The following is a 21,142-nucleotide window of genomic DNA, read 5'->3' on the forward strand; positions in this document are numbered from 1 at the left end:
ACGGGGGCTGGGATGCAAGTAAGGAGGGCTGTAATGAGGACTGGATGCAAAGAAGGGAGACTGTGAAGGGAACTGGGGTGCAAAGAGGTGCTGTGAATGGACCTGGGGTATTGGGGGGGGGGGCTGTAAAGGAGATGGTGGTACAAGGAAGGAGGCTGTGGAGGTGACTGGGATGCAAGTAAGTGGGGGCTATAAGGGAGAGGCTGTAAAAGGTGATGGATTCAAGGGAGTGGGCTGTACAGAGGACTTTGGGTGCAAGGGGGATGTAAAAGTGACTGGGAAGCAAGGGGGAGGGGGCTGTAAAGAAGACTGGGGTACAAGGAATGGGGGCTGTGGTGGGGACTGTGATGCAAGTAAGGGGGGCTGTAGTGGGGACTGGGGTGCAAGTAAGGGGGGCTGTAGTGGGGACTGGGGTACAAGTAAGGGCAGGGGGCTATCAAGGGGGCTGGTGAGGGGGGCTCGGGTGCAAGAAAGGGGGGCTTTGATCTGAAGGGTTGACAGAGGACACTGATGTGAAATGGATGGGGACTTTGATGTGAGGTGGGAGCTGAGGCTGAGGGATGATTTAAAAGGTGGGCTGTGATGTAAAGAGGGGTACTGTGATGTGAAGGGGGAAAAGGACATTAAAATAAAGGAAGGGCTGTGATGTAAAGGTGAGCTGTATTGCAAAGGGGGTAACTGTGATGTAAAAATGTTGCTGTATTGTAAAGGGAGGTGCTGTAATGTAAAGAGTGGGGTTCTGTGATGTAAAAGGGGACAGGGCTAAAAAGGGGACAGGGTAAAATGTGAACAGGGCTGTGATGTAAAGCGGAGGACTGATGACACTGATGTAAAGGGGGAAACTGTAATGTAAAAGGGAGGGGCTGTGATATGAAGAATCCGAATCATAGCACAAATATGAGACTTGGACCTCTGCTGTATGAAAAATTTAACGACCGCACCGCCCTGAATTTTAATTCAATACCCCTGCCATAGGGTTCTGTGATTTTCTTTCCTATAACCATGGGTTGCAGGAAAGCAGATTGCTCTATTCCCCCATCAGCACAGTCGGTGTTGATAAGGGAATGCCTCCTGCAGAGCTTTTGTGTTTTCCAGGCAGGGAGCCATCTCTGCAAGAACACAATGATTACTGCTAATGGCTGTAGCCGCTGCCAATAATCACATGCTAGAAATCAGACATGCTGGTTGCAAACCCAAGTCAATCAATGGATTGCATGGGCACAATCAACCTGCCCATAGATGGATCAAATCCCAACTGGTCCCTGCTAAGAGCATCTAATGGAGATACTCTACTTTCAGCCATGAGACTTTCTTGAACAGAAAGAAAATGTAAACTGAATTGAAAAGGTGAAAAAACAATGGCAGTTTTATGTAAAATAGCCACCTCATCATAGTCAGTCAAAACCACCCCTTTAATGTCTTTAATATAATTACAAAAACATTAAACAAAAACATTAAAGTGGTTGTAAACCCTTACAAACCACTTTGGCCTACAGGTAAGCCTAGATTAAGGTTTACCTGTAGGTCCAAGAAATATCTCCTAAACTTATACGGTTTAGGAGATATTTGCCTGAAGACAGACACTGCTGTCTACGGTGCATGCGCTGTAGACAGCGCCGTGCAGGCGCATTGAGCGCGGCATTTTCAACGACGGAGCTGCCGCGTGTGTCGGCTCCCATGCGCATTCGCGGGAGTGACGTCATCGCGGCTTCGCCGAATGACAGCAGCCGAGCTGCGAGACCCCACCGAGAAGATGGATGCGCCGGACTACAGGGGGCAGCGGTGACTTCGCTGGCTCCTGTGTCAGGTAAGTGACACATAATGGACTACTATGCGATGCATAGTAGTCCATTATGCTTTGCCTTTGCAGGGAATGAAAGAGGAAGTAAACCCATCAGGGTTTACTTCCTCTTTAATTGTTCTATCAAATTACTATGTGTATGGTCAGCTCACAACTTCTTCCAGGAGAGGGTACAATGGAAATAGCAATAGCTGACAGGGGATTTAACCATACTCAACAAATAAAGGTGTTTTTTGCTGCTTCACATCTCAGTGACACCAGAGGAAGCGATTTCCCCAATAGGGATAAACACAGCAATAAAAGCATAATTATTGTCTGGAGCTCTTATTAACCACTTGCTTACTGGGCACTTAAACCCCCCTCAGTCCCAGACCAATTTTCAGCTTTCAGCGCTGATGCACTTTGAGTGACAATTGCGCGGGCATACAACACTGTACCCAAATGAAATTTTTATCATTTTTTTCCCACAAATAGAGCTTTCTTTTGGTGGTATTTAGTTACAGCTCGGAGTTTTATTTTTTGCTAAACAAACAAAAAAAGATGCAAAAAAAAAAAAAAAATCATGTTTTAATAGTTTGTTATAAAATTTTGCAAACGGGTCATTTTTCTCCTTCATTGAAGTGCGCTGATTAGGCGGCACTGATAGGCTGCATTGGTGGGCACTGATGGGCTGCATTGGTGGGCACTGATGGGCTGCATTGGTGGGCACTGATGGGCTGCACTGGTGGGCACTGATAGGCATAGTTAAGGCGGCACTAATAGGCACAGATAAGGCGGCACCGATGGGCACAGATAAGGCGGCACTGATGGGCAAAGATGGGCACAGATAAGATGGCACGGATGGGTGGCACGGATAAGTGGCACGGATGGGTGGCACGGATGGGCACTGATAGGTACCACAGATAGATGGGACTGATGGGCACTGATAGGTGGCACTGATAGGTGGCTCTGATAGGTGGCACTGCTGGGCACTGATGGGCGGCACTGCTGGGCACTGATGGGCGGCACTGCTGGGCACTGATGGGCGGCACTGGGGTGCAGCACCTTTGAGGCAGATTGGGTGGCACTGTGGGTGGCACTGTGGGGTGGCACTGTGGGTGGCACTGTGGGTGGCACTGTGGGTGGCACTGTGGGCACTATGGGCACTGACAGGGGGCACTGACGGGGGGCACTTACTTTTTCTTTTATTTTTTTTCAGGATGGCACTGCGGGAGGCAGGTGGGCACTGGCAGGTGGCAGGTGGTTGCTTGTATTGCTGGCCGTGATCGGGACTAATGTCCCGATCACGGCCGCCGGTGATCGGCTTTTTTTTTCTCTCCTCGCGCTGTCAGCGCGAGGAGGAATAATAGCCGATTACCGGCTCCGTTCTATCACATGATCAGCTGTCATTGGCTGACAGCTGATCACGTGATAAGGGGTCGGGATCGACCCCTTACACGGATCGGTGATCAGGCGAGTCTCACGGACTCGCCGATCACAGAGCGCGCCGCGCGCGCCCCTCAGGGGGCGCGCAGGCCGCTCGTAACAAGGACGACGTCAATAGACGTAGTCCTGAAAATGTAGGTCCGCGCTAATGCCGTCATTTGGCAATAGCGCGGATCTGAAGTGGTTAAAGTCAAACACTAGCCACAACAGTTATCTTAAAGTGGTTGTAAACCCTTACATATACTCAGTGAAGTGAATGGCCTCGGGTCATATACAGAGATGAAACAAGTCCTCCTACATAAATTATGTTTGTCTGTAGTCTTCTCTTCTGTACAGCCGTTCAAAGTTCAGAAGTTTATAAAGCTTGTCTGATAGGATAGGGGGAATAAAGGGGGGGCTATAATTACACACTGCAGAGCTTAGTAAGGAGACCTCCGAGAGCTGATTGGAGGGAAAGGACACACCTCTCTTCACACAGCACACATGAACACAGCAGAGGCTGTAAATCAGTTGGGACAACCTCCCCTATCACCTTGTTTCCTCTTGGTGTCAGAAAAACGATTCATGCTGATAGCAGCAGAGCAAAACAGCAGACAGAAATTAGTGCTCTGAATGGAGATAAATACACACTGTAGAGGGATATGCTTTGTTCATATTTCATGTCTGAGGTTTACAACCACTTTAAAGTGGAGTTCCACCCAAAAACTGAACTTCCACTTTAAGCGAAGGTGACCCACTGACATGCCACATTTGGCATGTCATTTTTTGTGGGGGAGCGGAAACCCTCTTTTTTAGAGGGTTCCAGCTCCCACTTCCTCCTGGGGCACTGTGGCGCTGAAAGTAAGTTCACCCGTCACAGGTCCCAGATGATTGCCGGGCCAGTCACGGCGCAGCTCACGCATGCGCAGTGCGTGCCCGGCTGTGAAGCCACAGCCGGGCACCCACAGTGACAATGCCAGTGCCGCAGAGAGGAGGGGGAGATGAGCGGAGCTTCGTTCCCCTGCATTGCTGGACCCTGGGACAGGTATGTGTCCGAAGTCCACAGCTGCAGTATTTGTAGCCGCTGACTTTTAATTTTTTTTTTTTGTCGGAACTCCATTTCAAGCGCCAGCGTTTTTTTTTTTTTTTTTATATGCTGCTTGTTCTCCATCAGGAAGCTATTCCCATACTCCCCATAGTTTGCATGGGAAAGTATTAAACAAAAATATTTGATTTCTTCAACGATGCACACACACCTTTGTGTGCTTTTGTGCAAAGCATTTAGGGCAGCCCATTCATTTCAATGGGATTCCCTATGCACATAATCTATGCTAAAGTGCAAACCTCTAACTCAGCCTATTTTTTTTTTTTATTGTGTTGCACTAAAAAGCATGTTAGCAAACTTTTGGTACACAGTTTCGCACACGCACCAGCAAGTTGCATTGGGTTGCCACATGCACAAAACATGCGCATCCCTTTTGCAGGTGCACGGTGGTGCCATTAAGAACGGCACTGCCACACACCTGCAAAAGGGGTGCATTTTTGGTGCGTTGTGAGAATGCACGCGATTTTGCATGTGTTCTCACATCGCGCGAATATGAACCTAGTCTTAAACCAAGTCTACCAGATTCTCAAAACAGAAAGCAAGGAAATGCTAGAGTTTAGTTTGAGCTAGTACACAGCATAGTCTGAATCATATAAAAGAGATATCATCAGTAAGGATGATCTCAGGCGTGTTTGCAAACAGCACATGCAGAGCCCGCCAGGAAGTCGGCACTGCGCTATTCACAGGCAGTGAGACATTTCTCAATCTCTGCAGCCACGCATCGGGACAATGTCTCACTGCCTGTGATTAGCGCTCCGCAATGCTGACTTCCTGGCGGGCTCTGCAGGTGCTGTTTGCGAACATGCCGGAGCTCATCCTTAATCATCAGGGAGACCATCTTTAAGCACCACATCCATTATAGAAAAAGCAAAAGGGGGAAATGCAACCCCAAGCCCCCCCCCCCCCCCTAACACTATTTGGGGAAGGTGGAAAACTTTGAACACTGGCACAGAGATGAGGGTGAATTTGTGTCTGCATATGCAATATTATTATTATTATAATACAGGTTTTATATAGCGTCAACAGTTTGCTCAGCGCTTTACAACATGAGGGCAGACATTAGTTACATTACAATTTGGTACAAGAGGAATCAGAGGGCCCTGCTCGTTAGAGCTTACAATCTAAAAAGGAAGGGGCAATTGATACAAAAGGTAATAGCTGTGGGGGATGAGCTGATGGAGGAAGTAAAACAGTGTTAGTTAGAAGCAGGATAGGCTTATTTGAAGAGAAGGGTTTTCAGGGATCGTCTAAAGATGGATAGATTAGGGCACAGTCGGACAGATTGGGGTAGGGAGTTCCAAAGGATGGGAGAGCTATATATTCATTAATAACAACATCATTTTTATTTTTTTTTAATAGCGTAAAAGGAGTTGTAAAGGCAGAAGGTTTTTGTATCTTAATGCATTCTATGCATTATGATTAAAAAAAAACCTTCTGTGTGTAGTAGCCACCCCGCCCCCCTGCAAAGCCTGGAAAAGTCGGCATGACATTTGGACCTCTGACGAGTTAAATTGGATGTAAACTTGATTCATGAAATTTGAGCTAGGCACAACCCGTATTTATCGGCATATAACGACATATTATACGCCGATCCGCCACCGTTTTGAGCCTCTGGGCGGCTTTCACCCGCCTTCGGCCCTTCTCGCCGGCCGAAAACCGCTGAGAGCAGGTGAAAGCTGACAAGAGCAGCCGAAGGCGGACAAAAGCTGATGAGAAGGGCCGAAAGCCGACGAGAAGGGCCAAAGGCGGCCGAGAACTACTGAGCGCCGCCGACATACACATGACATCCGGCTCTGTACCTCGGCGGCGCCATTTAAAAAAAAAAAGAAGCTGCAAATGACACTGACAAGGCTGCAGATGGACACTGATAAGGCTGCAGATGGACACTGATAAGGCTGCATTGATGGGCATTTAAATGTAAGTTTTTTTTCCTCTAATGAGCTGTCTCCCAGTGTAATCCAAGACTTTTCTCAGTGCAGAATGAGGACGTGAAAATTCTAAAACTATGTGCACTTTCTAAATAGTGTATAAAGCTGAAGACAGCAGATATACATGTAAAACGTATGTAGAGAGATTTGTTTAATCTCTTTTGTATCATCTGCGGCTGTTCACTTCACTGGGCATATGTGAGGGTTTACATCTACTTTTATATTTACAATAAAATTGCCAAAGCACATTCCCTGGAGTGCTGGTAACTTTCTGCTGTAGGTTACACTAGGCATATACATATACACACAGGCCACTTTATTAAGTACACCTGTTCAATTTCTTGATAAACACAAATTGCTAATCAGCCAATCACATGGCAACAACTCAATGCATTTAGGCATCTAGACGTGGTGAAGAGAACTTGCTGAAGTTCAAACCATGCATCAGAATAGGGAAGAAAGGGCATGTAAGTGACTTTGAATGTGGCTTAGTTGTTAGTGCCAGACATGCTCGTCTGAGCATTTCAAAATCTGCTGATCAGCTCGGATTTTCACGCACAGCCATCTCTAGGGCCCGAAAATTAGAAAATATCCAGTGGCAGTTGTGCGGACGAAAACGCCTTGTTGATGTCAGAGGAGAATGGGCAGACTGGCTCCAGATGATAGAAAGGCAACAGTAACTCAAATAACCACTTATTACAACCAAGGTATGCAGAATACCTTCTCTGAACTCCCAACACATTGAAGCAGATGGGCTACAGCAGCAGAAGGTGTACCTAATAAAGTGGTCGGTGAGAGTAATATAAAAAAAAATTATAATATATATATATAATTTGTGTGTTCGATTAATCGACTAATTTCGATCAATTATAACGTACATACAGATCCAACTACTTTTAGCTGCTCTCCTTGCATTGCAACTCTGCATTAGTCAGTGGTAAATGTGGTATACACTATATACAATCACCCAACACTAGTTAGTTTCCACAATCTATGACTTAAAGCGGAGGTCCACCCTAAAGTGGACCTTCCGCTCATCGGAACCCTCCCCCCCTCCGGTGCCACAATCGGCACCTTTCAGGGGGGAGGGGGGTGCAGTTACCTGGATAATCCAGGTAACTGCACCCACTTCTGGGATAGCTCTCTGCGGAAAGGGGCGTAACTTACGCCCCTTTCCGCAAGTGCCCGCCCCTTTCCGCAAGTGCCCCGCTGCCTGCTGGGAAACACACAGATCCCAGAGGCAGCGGGGAGCGTCCTTATTGCGCAGCGCGATTCGCGCATGCGCAGTAGGGAACCCGGGAAATGAAGCCGAAAGGCTCCATTTCCTGATTCCCATACCCAAGATGGTGGCGGCAGGACCCGACAGGCGACCTAGAGATCGGCTTCGGGTGCCGACATCGCGGGCGCGCTGGACAGGTAAGTGTCACTATTTTAAAAGTCAGCAGCTGCAGTATTTGTAGCTGCTGGCTTTAAAAAAAAAAAAAAAAAACGCGGAGTCCCGGTGGACTCCCGCTTTAACTTCGCAGTTCACACAAAAAGATTTTAAATTCAAACTGTACAACAGTAGCGTGACAATCCCTCCACCTCCGGTCTAACTAATCACTCTCACCTTATGGAATGGACCTCATGTGCAAACAGGTGGTCAATCTTTCATTTCCACAGCCCATAAATGAGATATATATATATATACACACATATATACACACACATGCACACTGGAATTTGCAGTTTATCTGTGTCACTGGTTATGCAATATACACCAAGTCCAAGATGGTGTCGCCAGTAGACCACTCTTCTCCGTTAATGCCAATTCAGGTTCCAGCACAGAGGGGGGTGAAAGGAAGCGCTCCGGCTCATGAATTTTGCCAAAAGCCTCTTTGATTGCCCCGTTACTGGTATGTGGTGCTTGGGGAACCATGGCACTTGAATCATGTGAAATAAAAATAAGTAAAAAAACAAATCGGTTTATGGATTAGGGGAGGAGGGGGCACAAAGGGCCACAGCAGAAAAGGAAAGAGGGTACAAACTCCATTTTTCCCATTGGGAACAAGGGTATAACTAGGGCACTTCCCATTCCAGTAGTGGCCCCCCAGGGGGGGCACTAATGCCACAAAAGCCTTCAGGGACTTGACTCCCCAGTTGGTGATCACTGCCCTGGGCCTGTATAGCAATCTGCCAATCCACAAGACAATACATTATTGCACAAGGTCCCATTGTGCAGAGTCCTGTGCGCGAAGGGCAGCATTACATGCTCCAACACAGGGTTCAGGTACAATTCCTCTTAGCAGATAGCCATAGAAAACAGGTCTGGATAAGCCAGATTATTCCCAGATGGAAATCTTGAGAAAATAGCTAAAAAAAATAAATACATTTTTGTGCAGAGACTGCACAGACATGACCATCACCTATGATGCAAAAAAATTAAAATTAAAAATCTATGCCTAGCTGGAAGAGGATTTGCTCCCTCTATTTCAAGTGTCCAATAACCTGAAGGTGGCAGCATAACCCTATCACAATGGATATGAAGATACTCGGTGTCCTGGAATGTACAATAGGATTTTTGTACTCGCCCGAAAATCCATTATATTGCCATTAGGAGCACTAAACACAGGCAAAAGCATCAATATGTGCCTTTCTCCCATAATGGATAAGAAAAAAAAAATGGTTACCACCTACTTATTTAAAAAAGATAGTGAAAATGTATATTGCTTCACAAATACATTATATTTCAGTTGGTAGTGAGCAATAGTGCTTATAAAACCAATTCATAGCCGGTGAAATACTTCCGTTAACTCAAGGTTACGGCAAAGTCAGGTTACAGTGATTTATTGGCAAGTCACACCGACATAACAGGGAATAGGAACAAACTGCTTTACTTGCATGGAAGAAGTCTCCGTCTTCTGTTATGCCCTGTGCACAGAACACCTGTAACTGTATACAGCTTGTGTACGGAGCTGGTGAAACAAAGATTAGGGTAAGATAATATAAGAAATGCAAACCTGCATTTGTTATGTATTAGAATAGCCAAGTGACATTAATCTGCCTCTTGATGGGCTACAAATAATTTCACTTTTTCATTAACACCTCAAGGCATAGTGTATACTGTTTAAAGTGGTTGTAAACCCTTACAAACCACTTTGACCTACAGGTAAGCCTAGATTAAGGCTTATCTGTAGGTCCAAGAAATATCTCCTAAAACTACACGGTTTAGGTGATATTTGCCAAAATACAGGCACCGCTGTCTACGGCGCATGCGCCATAGACAGCGGCGCACAGGATGCATAGTAGTCCATTATGCTTTACCTTTGCAGGGAATCAAAGAGGAAGTAAACCCATCAGGGTTTACTTCCTCTTTAATGGTGCTGGTTTGCACAGTTGGAAGCTTGCTCAGTGCGCTATGGCATCTTTATCAAATGCAGGTAAAGATGTTAAGAAGCTATGTTCCGGCTTTTTGTGCTGCTGTAAATTATTTACTCAGCGCTTCCATATAAAATGATGTGCTTTACTAAAAAGTTTACATAGATTTTAACTTGTGGAATGCAATAAAATCTAGAAGTGATGCATCATGTGCCTGGGCTGTATAATCCAATCAGTGGCCAGTACCCAAGAAAGACAGCAGGGTTACAGGAGGCAAGGCCAAGAGTTAACACGTATATACTGTATTGTAATAACTTATTCTGTTTTCAGTTTCTGTCCTCCTCTAGACATTATGTGGCTGAATTCAGAAAGATAACTTTCGGGGGACAGGGGAAGCACAGGATGTTGAGAAGTCCTAAGGCTTTTAAAGTTTAAAACAGGAAACAACTCCTCTTTCCTCATTTGGCAATTTGTATAGTGGAAAAAGTAGTCTTGCTTATGAAATATAAAGCTGACCCCATGCTACCGCCAACCTGGTGCACATTCTGGTAGCAGTTTTTCTTAAAGTATTCACAACGCAGGAGACAGGGTTGAGAAAAGGGATTCATCATGCGGAGGGGGGTACGTGGAGTCCTTGCCTCCTCTAGTTGTTAAAGCGGAGGTTCATACAAAAATGTAACCTCTGCTTTTCAGAACCCTCCCACATTTGGCACCTTTCAAGGGGGAGTGGGGTGCAGATACCTGTCTAAGACAGGTATATGCACCCATTTCCTAGTCTATGCCTCCCACCGCGCTGTCTGCCGGGACACACATGGGTCTCAGAGACAGCAGGGACCATTCGGATTGCGCAGGGCGACTCCTGCATGTGCAGTAGGGACCCAGGAAGTTAAGCCGCAAGGCTTCATTTCCTGATTCCCGTACCAAAGATGTCGGCGGCAGCATCCGAGGGACGATTCAGCCCTGGGTGCCGACATCGTAGACATTCTAGACAGGTAAGCATCCTTATTTTAAAAGTCAGCAGCTGCAGTATTTGTAGCTGCTGACTTAAAAAAATAAAAATAAAATTTGTGGGACTTCCGCTTTAAGTCAGCCGCCCTGCACAATCCTGGCCATGACCATTTGTTATGTGTTAAGGTGCACTGCCAGCCCAATTAAAGCGGTTGTAAACCCGCTGATGTGTTTTGTTTTTCCTACCTGCAAAGGAAAAGGCATAATGAGCTAGTATGCACCGCATACTAGCTCATTATGAAATACTTACCTTAGAACGAGGCCCCAACATCTGGTCCGATCCACGCCGAGGGAGCCGACATGTCCCCTCGGCGTTTCTTCCGGGTATCGCGGCTCCGGCACTGGGAGTGGCCGGAGCCGCGATATCGTCACTCCCGCACATGCATTGGAGATTTCTTCCCGGCAGGGTCCGGCGTCTGCCGGGCTTTCAGCCGAGAATCCCCTGTGCGCATGCACCACTGCAGTCAGCGGCGCATTGCGAGGGGAATATCTCCTAAACCGTACAAAACTTATTATAGGCTTTCCTGTAGGTAAAAGTCCCAAAAAGGACTATACAACCACTTTAAGTGTGCCCTAATGCAGTGCACAATTTGGGGTTCACATATACATACATTTATTCCACTCATGCAGATAATCCTAGATTTATTGTTTAGATGTGCAAGAATGACTCAATATTTGTAAGTCATATGTCCAAGCCTCTTATACCAGAGGCAATATAACTCATGTAAATAAACATGGTCAATCTATAAACTACATCTGCTTTGCAAGCCATTCAATGTCTGATATTAATGAAATCACACTGCCCACCTATTATAAACTACAGTAACTTAAAGCAGTATTAAAGTGTGATTAAACCTAAAAATGTTTTTTACCCTATAAAAGGATTAGTCTAGCCAAAGCTCGTTTGACAGTACTTCTATGGATCACAGGAGTGCATTCCTGTGACCCGTTTTCAGTCCGCTCTCTGCTGATGTCAGTCCAGGCACCGCGTCATCCCGACAATGGGAGTCTGGATCCGCCAGGTGCCTGGACTGGTCTCAGCCTCTCAGCAAGTCACTGACAGGCTGAGGTGGCCCCGCTTCACCCCCTCCACAGCTCAGCGCTCCAGTGAGCGAGAAGGGAGAAGAGCAGAAAACTGCTGATTGACCGTCAGCAGCTCGGCGAGCTGTGAGAACCGAGCTATACGCAGTGTTCGATCGCTCGGTTCGCAGTGTAGAGGCGCCGGGGGACTGATGATGCATCCACCTAGTTAAGTATGAAACGGAAAAAAAAAATCCTTACTTCTCCTTTAATGCATTGCTTGCATTAAGGTTAAAAAAAAAAAAAAAAACTTTTCAGTTTCCCTGTGCTCCCCCCACCCCTTCCCTGTGTGAAGTGGAAGAGAGGGGAGAAGAGATCAGCGCTGTGCAGGGCTGCATCTTTTCTCCCCTTTCTTCCTCTTTACACAGCACTCAAGCAGCAGCAGAAGGCATTGGCTCTTGCTGCTGTCAATCAGATGCTCTTGGAAGGAAGCGGCCTAAGTCACGGTGTGCAAGTCTATTGAGCGCTGTTCTATAGACACACAGGTTGGGAGCGCACAAACTATGTCTCCCCATAGCCAGCTGCTGGCTATGGTAGTCCCTAAGAAGAGGTGCCAAGATCACTGCCAAGGACCCCAGAAGAGGAGGCTCGGGGCCACTCTGTGCAATACCACTGCACAGAGCAGGCAAGTATATTTGTTACTAAAGTCAACACTTTTTTTTTTATTAAAATAACACTTTAAGCCCAAAAGCAAAAAAGTTGATTCATATTGCAGCTTAGCAATTCTTAGATGTGATGACTGCATTAATTTCCTTTTTTAGGCTTACTTCTATTCTCAGCATTGTAATACAGCCAGCAAGTCTTTTGTTTTTCATAGCACAAACTCTCCATCAGTATGCATCAGTTTAAATGGATAAGACAAACCACTTAACACTGGCAGGGGTGACTAAAATGATCAGCTTTTAATCAATTCATGCAAAACCTTTATCCCAAAAAGGAAAAAAAACGTTTGCTTTAACTGATTATAAAAAAAGCTGTAGTTTGGTTTCAAATTTTAAGTGGTTGTAAATCCAATACATTCAACAGTCTAGTCTCCCTCCTCACCCCCTGACCGACAATGCGGGCAGTATGCTGTGCCTCCCCTGCTCATTCATGCAGAGCTGTGTCTCATTAATATAAGAGGTGTGTTACTGGCCAGATCATCCAGTGAAAAGAGGGGGGAAAAGCCAAAGAAAAGAAAACAGATGCAGCCACCACATCGAATGATTGGGAAGCTGCAATACATTTTGGTTTTAATGCTGCTTTAATTTGCCAAACCATCGTTTTTTTTTTGTATTTAATATAAAATTATGCTTAAACAAGAAAAATAGGATTTTTATAACAGCTTACCTGTAAAATCCTTATCTTAGTGGGTTATAGCTACCTTCAGGTGTTGACACTGGCACACCCAATACAGGAACTTGACTCCCCTATATAGCCCCTCCTCCTTCAAGGAGTACCTCAGTTTTATGTAGCCAAGCAATATAAGCAATATACTTAAAACCTATAAAAGAAGAGGGGCGGGACCTCTGTGTCCTATGATGTACTCCAAGAAAAGGATTTTACAGGTAAGCTGTAATAAAAATCCTATTTTCTTTATCGTACATCATAGGACACAGAGCCTTAAGTATCTACTTAGTGGGACGTCCTATAGCAATGCTACTTGAGGGGAGAGGGACACAACCCATATGGCACCCCCAGACCTTGAGGACTTATACTGCTGCCTGCAGCACACTGAAATACCCATTCCTTCTTACATCCACTTGGTAAAATTTTGTGAATGTATGGACCGAAGACCAAGTTGCGGCCTTGTAGATCTGAGCAAAGGAGGTCTGGTGACGCACTGCCCAAGATGTACTAACCGCTCTGGTAGAGTGCGCCTTAACTTGAATACGGGGAAGCTTAACCCTTAAATCATAAGTTTGAATTATAACTTGCTGAATCCACTTAGCAACAGTGGATTTCGACGCTGCCTGTCCTTTTTTAGGACCTTCTGGCAGAATAAATAAGACATCAATCTTACGAATCTGAGCAGTTTTCTTTAAATAGATTTTCACTGCTCTCACTTCATCAAGACAAAGTAGTGATTTTTCTTCCCTGGAACATGTTTTTGGGAAAAATGATGGCAGGACAATATCTTTATTCAGATGAAAGCCTGAAACCACTTTTGGCAAAAAGCCTGGACGAGGGAGCAACACCTCTCTGTCCTCATGAATAATCATGGCTCTTTACAAGAAAGAGCAGCCAATTCTGAAACCCTACTTGCTGAGGATATAGCAACCAAAAATATCATCTTCCTAGTCAGGACTAAGAGAACATGCTGTAATGGTTCAAATAGCGGTTTTTGTAGCACTGACAAAACTAAATTCAAGTCCCAAGGAGTTAAAGGTGATTTAACTGGCGGATTAATCTGCATCACCCCTTGCATAAAACCCCTGGACTAAAGAATGCGTAGCAAGCGGTCTTTGAAATAAAACCTATAAGGCTGAGACTTGGCCCTTAATAGTACTTAGGGCCAACTTCATCTCTACGCCCAATTGTAGAAAAGCAAGGATTCTGCCTATAACATATCTCTGAGGGTCCCAACCCTTGGATTCACACCAGGAAACATAAGCTTTCCAAACTCTATAATATACAGCTCTGGAAACTGGTTTCCTTGCATTAACGTTGAGATAACAGACCTGGAAAGATCACGCTTCTTCAGAATGTGGGTTTCAATAGCCAAGCCATTAAATTAAGTGTTCGTAAAGTAGGATGGAATATCGGCCCCTGCGATAGCAGGTCTGGCCTTAGTGGGAGAGGCCAAGGACCCTCCACTGCCATCTTTTACGATCGCTGCCTACCATGACCTTCTGGGCCATGCTGGTGCTACCAGAATTACTGGCTTTCTTTCCAGCTTGATCCTGCAAAGAAGTCGAGGCAGTAACTGAATTGGGGGGAGAGCGTAGATCAGTGAAAACTGATCCCACGGAGTTACCAGCGCATTTGTTCCGTATGCAAGTGAATCCCTCGTTCTGGACACAAAGCTGACTAACTTTATGTTGAATCTGGACGCTAGAAGATCTTTGTCTGGAGTCCCCCATCTTTGCCAAACAGCCCGAAACACTTCGGGGTGAAGAGACCATTCCCCCGGGAATAACTGCTGGCGTCTTAGATAGTCTGCCTGCCAATCTTCTACTCCCGGAATGAAAACTCCCGAAAGGGATGGGACATTCCTTTCTGCCCAAGTTAGGATATGGTTCACCTCTCTCTCTGAGCTGAGACACTCTTGGTGCCCCCTTCATGATTGATATAGGCCACAGGCCGTGACAATGTCTGATTGAATCCGGACCGGACAATTCTTTAACCTGGAGGTCCATGCGTCCCTGATGTCGATGGATGCCAGAAGTTGGAATGGAGACCACTGATCTGATCGACTCCATTCGAAATGAATGAATTTTTAGGAACCGATTTCGATTTTTTAGATCCAGAATGGGCCTGACATCTCCATTCGGTTTTGGTACCGTAAACACGTTTGAATAGAAACCTAAACCTTGTTCTTCTGTGGGGATCTGTATGATTACCCCTTGAGTCAATAATCGGTTTAATACTTGAAACAGGGATGGTCTTTTCCCTGGTTCCTTGGGAACGTTTGATCTCAGAAAGGGAGATGGTGGAATCTCCCAAAAACTCTAGTTTGTATCCTAGAGTCACTGTGGAGAGAGCCCATCTGTCCTGAGTTTCCCTCTGCCAGACTTCTGCGAAATGTGGAAGTCTTCCCCCCCCACCTTGGTGAGGGGGGACGCCTCTTCATGAAGAGGTCTTAGTATTCTGCTTCGTAGTCTTGCGGCTCCAGGTCTTCCTTTGAGCCTGAGCCTGACCCTGCGATTTTCCTCTGGAATCTGACGGTGGAAGCAGTCACCACTGCCTAGAGGTGGATGCGCTTGGTGCAGAAGAGAAAGTCAGTTTAAAAGAAGGACGTTTATACTTTCTTTTGACTGGCAAGAGTACTTTTTCCACTGGAAATTGTCTGGATGTATTTAGCCAAATAATCGCTCCCAATGTTTTTGCAGGGTGCTTCGGCAGACCAACCCTTTAGCCAAAAGGTCCTACGCATGTGTACTAGCACAAGTGCAAGGCAAGACACCTGGTGAATAGAATCCTTTATAGCATCTATAGCAAAACATAATGCTTTTGGTAAATCGGCCAACTCACTGGCCTGTTGTGCAGGGAGCTCATTAAGCGCCACTGAACTGGTCTTTTAAGGACTGACAGATGCCTATAGCTGCAACTGCAGGCTGAGCAATAGTACCTGCTAAAGAAAAAGGATTTTAACAGGAATTCCAACTTTTTATCTGTTGGATTCTTTAGCATTTGTGCATTGTCCACTGGACAAGTTAAACTTTTATTCACACTGGAAATCGCAGCATCTACTGCTGGAACTTTAAATTTTTTGGTGAATTTTTACTCCATAGGATAGAGAACTGAGAATCTCTTATCCGAATGATCCCATTTGGTATAAATAAGCTTCTATAGTAATGTGTGGACTGGAAACGCATGCATTGGTTGTGAAGGTTACAAGGAACCCAAAGAAGAAACCAGACTTTCAGCTGACTCTGTTAGGGGTAGCATGAAAGTGGAGCGAACCATGTCCTTAAGGATTTGTACCATCAGATTGTAAAGCTGAAACTTCAACTGTTGTTTCCTTGGCAGAGGAGTAATCTGTTTGTTTTTACCGATCGTTTGAGGGTAATAACGCATCCTGTCCCCACTGTTCCCCTGGTAAGGGGTTTGGAGTGGGAGAGAGGGATCTAGCACGCTTCTTATCCCCTTTAATGGAGGATGCGATTAAAGCTAATCTTCCTTCTAAGCCCTGCAGCGCAGAGGAAAATGCATCTTCAGTCACGTATACAGGGGCTGAAGTGTGAAAAGCAGTTGCACCACCAATTGCTTCCAATGACTCACCCTGGCTTGCCATGTCAGGTATCTCCGGAGATGATGACAATGTGGAGGCATGTCTGGAGTTCCCAGTGCCTGGGGGTGGTTTTGGTGCCTTAGTAGTAAGCCTTGAAGCCATAGTGCAAAGCACAAAAAGCAAAAGGTGATCTAAGAACTTTTCTATTTACGTGAACAATAGTAGGAAAAACAGTGGTAGCATAGAATGATCTAATGCTAAACAATATGTTTTTTTCCTGTACTGCAAATGCCTGTGTAAACCCCTCCACCAGCGCTTGTGTCCTGTGGCAGCCTTGCTTCAGCTGCTCTTATAGACACTGTCTGTTTCCCAGAGTATCAGCTTTAAGCTTGTTTCAGGTGTGAGCCCGATTGTCTATGTGCCAGGCCCTTTCCTGTGCTTTAGTAAGAGTCATCTCAGAGGGGAGGCAGGGGGGAGGAGACCCCCCCCCCCCCCCCCCCCCAGCTGCTGAGACACACACTGTATTAACACATATTTAAACAGGGTCTATACACTATTACTTCCTCTAGAGGAGTTTTTAAGCCATTTTAAAAAATAATTGAAAGAAAAGTCACAGGTGGACTTTTCAGTTCATATGCTTTCCGCTTACCTTTTCCTCGCTGCAGGATACTAATGTAAACAGGTAGATCCAAACTTCATCAATCACAGCCGCCAGCATGGTTAAACCTTCAAAGACTGGGGCCCTTTTAATAGGGGTTTCACTCCTTTGGACCATGTATAGAACCCCTCAGGACAGCTTTAGGTAATGTAGCAAGACCAAAAAGAGTCCTGGTTCCTAGGGTCCAACCCACAAAGAGGAGCATTACAGGCAAAACCTCGTTCGTCTATGCGAGGCCCGGGATGGATCCGGTTGTGGAGGCTTTTTAAATCAAGCATGGATCCCTCCTGGAGATCTGCAGAGCACATCTTCACTTGTGCCAACACCTTTAGACACTGGCGAAAAAACTGAGGAGGGGGTTATATAGGGGAGTCAACTTCCTGTATTGGGTGTGCCAGTGTCAACACCTGAAGGTAGCTATAAACCCACCAAGTAAATACTTAAGACTCTGTGTCCTATGATGTAAGATAAACAAAAAGACAAAGCTTTGTGTATATGGGAACTGAGCCAATGCCACAGCCCAATCTACTACTACTTGCATATAGGGCATGTCTTCGTAATGCTGCCTGAATAATTCAAAACCTGGGCAATAAAGTTCGCACAGGTTTAAGATCCACAAATTGACACTACCCTGTGTTCATTTCATAACGGATGGAGCTGTACTTTTAATAAAACCTATTGCCTGTTTTGCCCTGTGCTTCCATAGCTGTGGTTATAGGCCTAGGACACCATTTTTATTCAGCTTGCTTGTCTTTACTGTCACAACAATTAAGACGTGAGAACAAGATCGAAATCTGCTTCAGATACCTGCTTGGTTCTAAGTCATTTCTGCAATAATGTACTTGCATAATAGAGATTACAAACTGCTAGAAACACAAAATGTCTTCATATATATGCTTTACTAACAGCTTAGGGCAGCACAGTGGTGTAGTGGTTAGCACTCTCACCTAGCAGTAAGAAGGGTCGCTGGTTCAAATCCCAACCACGACACTACCTGCCTGGAGTTTGCATGTTCTCCCTGTGCCTGCATGGGTTTTCTCCGGGTACTCTGGTTTCCTCCCACACTCCAAAGACATGCAGGTAGGTTAATTGGCTTCTGTCCAAAATTGGCCCTAGTATATGAATGGGGACCTTGGATCGTGGGCTCCTTGAGTGTAGGAACCAATGTGAGTGTGCAATGTACAGGGATAGGGGTAGACACTCACTTAGGTTGAACTGGATGGACTGGTGTCTTTATTCAACCTTACTAACTATGAAACTACCCATCACCCCTAACGCCATATAATCCAAGACAGCAGAAGCATGTCTAGAATGATCCTTGCTAGCGTCCTCATTCTCATTTCTAGCTTGGAAACAAGTGCTCCCTACCTGTAGCTAAACATACGGCATGCCAGGGCTGCTTTTTTCAAAAGTCTATAAGAGAAATATTTATGGCCCGACATTAAAAAAAATTAAAACAAACAGCTATGGGGAGCTTGCTCCAGTGAAGACACATACCAGTTAATTTAAACAGAGCAAAGCTCAGACTGCCATGGGCTGGTGGTGACAACTCTCCCAGGGAAAGGCCAGGGGTAAAAGGAATATTTGCAAAGTAGCCTGGGGTCATTGGATGTATTAAAATAGCTAATGAATTTTTAAAGCACCGTTAAGCTTAAAGTTAAATCCCAATATACATTCCAGGCACCCCATTTATTGGGTTCAATGAATGCAACAGAAAGCAATAACAAGGTCTACACCAGATGAACTAAGTGTGGCTAAAAGCAGATGTTTTGACACTGCCTCAGCACTAAATGCATGACCTCTAATACAGCGACTTTTCCCACATGTGATTTTTTTTTTTATTCTAAATAACAAACGAAAATCAATCACTTCACTGTGACCATTGGTACATTTTATGTTATGTTAGCAAAGCTCAGTTTTCCACTGAATAGTTTTCCTAAAATAAGTACCAATATAAGAAATTATACTATGGCCCCTTTTGGAGTAGCTATACAGTAAATAGTCAACATACCTGGATTATACAGGGCAGAGCCAGCTCAGGGAACCCGATGCAGTAAGCCTGGGTATGTAAATATTCCATTGTCAAATCATAGATTTGGTCAATTAGCCCGTCCTACAAACAAAAAAAAAAAAAGAGAAAGTTTTTTTTAGATGAAATCTATAAATAATCTTAGGCAAGTGTAGGTGGTGAAAATTCTGTTCTTTGAAAAGTTTTTAATTAGAAAACGACACTGAGGCAGCCAAATTTACACATGCTGTGCTTCCTGGTTATCTTCAGAATAGCGATTGTATTTTATTTGCCTCTTAGCAATTCTCAAAAGCACTATGGTTTATTGTAGCCATTAATTGGCAGATTATAAATAACGTTACCAATTTTGAACATCACTTGAGATACTAGTTTCTGACTGATAACGGCAGATTAGCCGGGGCCCTTGGGTCTATAGAGTTTTAACATTTCACAAAAGGAGAATTTTCATCTTGTAGGAATAAACTCTCTGCAATCCTAATGCCTTATGAAGATGAGAGAAATAGCCAAGTACAGCATGCACTACTATGCCCACAGGGCAAAATTTGAGGCAGGTTCTGATGCTTAAGAACGAGTAGGTATGTTCATCTAGTAGCGCTCCTGCTGTGTTCACATTAAGCCCCATACACACTATCAGATTATCTGCTGATTTTTTCCTTCAGGTTTACCAAAACCATGTAGTAGAAGGGCCTGCCTGATTGCATACACATTGAAACGCCTAAGGTTTGACCTCATATTATGTGGTTTTGGTAAATTTGAAGGAAAAATCAGCAGAAAAACTGATAGTGTGTATGGGGCCTTAGAAGTCTGAGAAATCTGCTGATTCACTGCTGAGAGGAAGAATAGTCATGAGCTGAGCTGCTGCTGAGTCACTGCTTGAAGGGCAGGGGGGGGGGGGGGGGTGAGCTATGCTGCTGAGAGAAGATAAAGCAGAATTCCAGCTTCAACCTACCTATTCTTAAAAAAATGCACCCCCCCCCCCCCCCCCCAACACCTATGCTGACAAAGGTTCAAAAAAATAAATAAATGTATATACATACCTATTGTCAGCCCACTCTGGTCATATGATCCCCTGCGTCAGCTGCAGGGGAAAAGGAGAGAGCGCTCGACAATGGCTGGGAAAGTCTGTTACCCATAGGCAGCTAGTGAGTGAAGGCTTGTTTTAAAAAATTATTTAATGTTTGTTTAGAATATATATATATATATATATATATATATATATACTTAAATACTTAATTGCCATAAATTGTACTGGACTAGGACCAGAGAAAAGATGGGTATAAGAGCGTACTACCACTTAAGACTAATGCGACCCAAGGTATTGCATGTTAGAGTTCTCTTTCATCATGCCACTGATATGTTGTTTAAAATCACAACATAAAATAACACATGGGTAAAAAGAAATCTCATGTTAATAGAACAAAATCTTTACCCTAAACACTTTTTCCTGTAAGTTGGTGTTGGACAATTTCAGGATGACGGCAAAGTTGATAGGTTTTACACTGATTCTTCCTGGCCTCTTGTTAAAGTTCATTTGCTGAAAAATCTGCAATAAAAAAAAGAAAACACAAGGTTTAGCAGCTTCAGTAAAAGAGGTCACTTCATAAAGCACATAAACAGGACACCAGAACACTGCACAATAGCAGGGTGCAAGCACAAGCTTGCATGTTTGTTTTTGTTTTTTTTATCAAAATCCAGGCCTCTCTTCTAGGTAATGAATATTGACACATTTGTGTTAATTGTTCAAATGTGATATCATGTTATTAAGCCATCTATGCTGGCACAAGCACCCAAATCACAGCTTTAAGAAAGTTAAAGAGGTTCTAAAGTCAGGAGGTTTTTCATCATAATGCATTCTATGTATTAAGATAAAAAGCCTTCTGTGTGCAGTGGCCCCCCTAA

General features: G+C 44.7%; 1 protein-coding gene across 1 annotated transcript in view; it reads right to left on the minus strand.

Moving 5' to 3' along the window:
- NOC2L (NOC2 like nucleolar associated transcriptional repressor) overlaps positions 1–21,142 on the minus strand; it is a 224,624-nt gene that overhangs the window by 78,159 nt on the left and 125,323 nt on the right. The window contains exons 13-14 of the mRNA XM_077458080.1: positions 20,673–20,786; positions 19,226–19,327 (exon numbers count right to left, since the gene is read on the minus strand). Of these exons, the coding sequence (XP_077314206.1) occupies positions 19,226–19,327; positions 20,673–20,786 (216 nt within the window). The remainder of the gene's footprint in view (positions 1–19,225; positions 19,328–20,672; positions 20,787–21,142) is intronic.

The sequence above is a fragment of the Lithobates pipiens genome, unplaced genomic scaffold, assembly GCF_037356315.1.
Source record: "Lithobates pipiens isolate NorthernLeopardFrog02 unplaced genomic scaffold, aLitPip1_a1.2 Scaffold_27, whole genome shotgun sequence".
NCBI classification, from domain to species: Eukaryota; Metazoa; Chordata; class Amphibia; order Anura; family Ranidae; genus Lithobates; species Lithobates pipiens.